This window comes from Meles meles, chromosome 20 (genome assembly GCF_922984935.1).
Source record: "Meles meles chromosome 20, mMelMel3.1 paternal haplotype, whole genome shotgun sequence".
NCBI classification, from domain to species: domain Eukaryota; kingdom Metazoa; phylum Chordata; class Mammalia; order Carnivora; family Mustelidae; genus Meles; species Meles meles.
The window spans coordinates 11,209,591-11,211,558 of record NC_060085.1 but is presented as its reverse complement, the minus strand read 5'-3'; the positions used below and the strand labels follow the sequence as shown (position 1 = coordinate 11,211,558).

The 1,968-nt window shown below is 41.7% G+C and overlaps 1 protein-coding gene across 1 annotated transcript; it reads left to right on the top strand.

Annotated features, from left to right (window-relative positions):
- The first annotated feature begins 768 nt into the window (after positions 1-768).
- LOC123932630 (olfactory receptor-like protein OLF4) lies at positions 769-1,707 on the top strand. Its single transcript, XM_045991054.1, has one exon. It carries the CDS (start codon positions 769-771, stop codon positions 1,705-1,707), a length of 939 nt encoding a protein of 312 aa, XP_045847010.1.
- Positions 1,708-1,968: the final 261 nt, after the last annotated feature.

Below are 1,968 nucleotides of genomic sequence, written 5' to 3'. Positions count from 1 at the left end.
TTGTAACTGGATTCATAAAGTGCAAGAGGTACATACTGTGTATGAGGGAGTCCCTGTGTCTTGAACTTTAAGCAGCTATGAGGCCACATGGTTCTACAAAATTCACTGCCACAACCTCTCATCACTCTCCTTTATGACCAATCCCCTCAATACACTGGCTTCCTCCTGAGCCTTGATTTTCTGACAGAAGCAGATCCTCAGTGCCTTTGAGCTGACTTTTCCCCCTGCCAGGAAGACCTCCTGTACTCCACCCTATCTTCTTTGAAGTCTCTGTTCAAAATTACCTTCTTAGCCAGTCTTGCCTGAACACCCACCATAACACCCCACTCACTGTCTCTTTAACCTGCTTCTTTTTTTTCATGGCATCTGTCCCCATCTCATGATTGCTTAGTCTTACACTTGCTTCTATCCTATCACCATTCTTGAATTATAGGGACTATTGCTTTTCAGCACACTCTACTTAATGCCTAGGAATTTCTGAAGCATTGTCAACACTCTAGATTTCCTAAAATGTATGACATAATTTCTGATTAAAACTGTATAATACCTGACCTGTTGGGGAACAGAGGAAATCTTATATTTGGATGGAAATTCCTAATCAGAGAGGAACTAAGGATCCGCTCAAGGGGCCCAGATCTGTTCACAAAATATTGAAATTAATTTCCTGATGGGAAAATATAAATTGTAGCTTTTCCACAGTGTGAGAAATGCTCATTTCTGTGAAAATTAATCTTGTTATTTCCCCTATAGTGGTAGTCGCCTCCACCAATGGACCCAGGAAACGATACAGGAATGTCAAAATTTCTTCTTCTGGGATTATCAGAGGAACCAGAACAGCAGCCTCTCATATTCGGGCTTTTTCTCTCCATGTACCTGATCACTGTGTTTGGAAATCTGCTCCTCATCCTGGCTGTCAGCTCTGACTCCCACCTCCACACTCCCATGTACTTCTTCTTGGCCAACCTGTCCTTTGCAGACATCTGTTTCACCTCCACCACCATCCCCAAGATGCTGATAAACATTCAGACACAGAACAAAGTGATCACTTATAAAGGCTGCCTCAGCCAGATGTATTTTTTCCTACTCTTTTCAGGACTAGATGTCTTTCTCCTGACTGTAATGGCTTATGACCGCTTTGTGGCCATCTGTCACCCCTTCCAGTACATGGTCATCATGAACCCCTGGCTCTGTGGACTTCTCGTTCTAGTGACTTGGGGCATAAGTGTCCTGCATTCCTTGTTAGAAACCTTAATGATATTGCGGCTGTCCTTCTGTACAAAGGTGGAAATCCCCCACTTTTTCTGTGAACTCAATCAGATGATCCAACTTGCATGTTCTGACACCTTTCTTAATAATATTGTGATGTATTTTTCAGCTATGTTGCTGGGTGGTGTTCCCCTGACTGGGATCCTTTACTCTTATGGTAAGATAGTTTCCTCCATATATGGGATCTCATCAGCTAAGGGCAAGTATAAAGCATTTTCCACTTGTGCATCTCACCTCTCCATTGTCTCCTTATTTTACTGTACAAGCCTAGGGTTGTACTTTAGCTCTGCTGCTACCCAGAGCTCCCACTCAGGTGCAGTAGCCTCAGTGATGTACACTGTGGTCACACCCATGCTGAACCCTTTCATCTACAGCCTTAGGAACAAAGACATAAAGAAGGCTCTGATGAGATTCTCTGGAATTGCAGCTCTAAAACGGTGAATTATCCTGGGGCTGAAGAAATGCCTTGAGTGCAGCGTCCAAAACCTTTGAGTCAAAAGTTGTGAATTTTTATATCAAGGGTGGAAGTAGACTTGTTTCCTTAATTTATTTCCTAAAATTTGTTTGTTTTTTATTTTGATGTGTCATACAATATATGTAACTTATTTTGTTAAGCTTTGTGATATGTCTGATATCCAAAAGATTTTTCTTTTGTCATTTTCCTATGTCTCAATGACATTTCTAAGCTTGGATGTGAAGAAT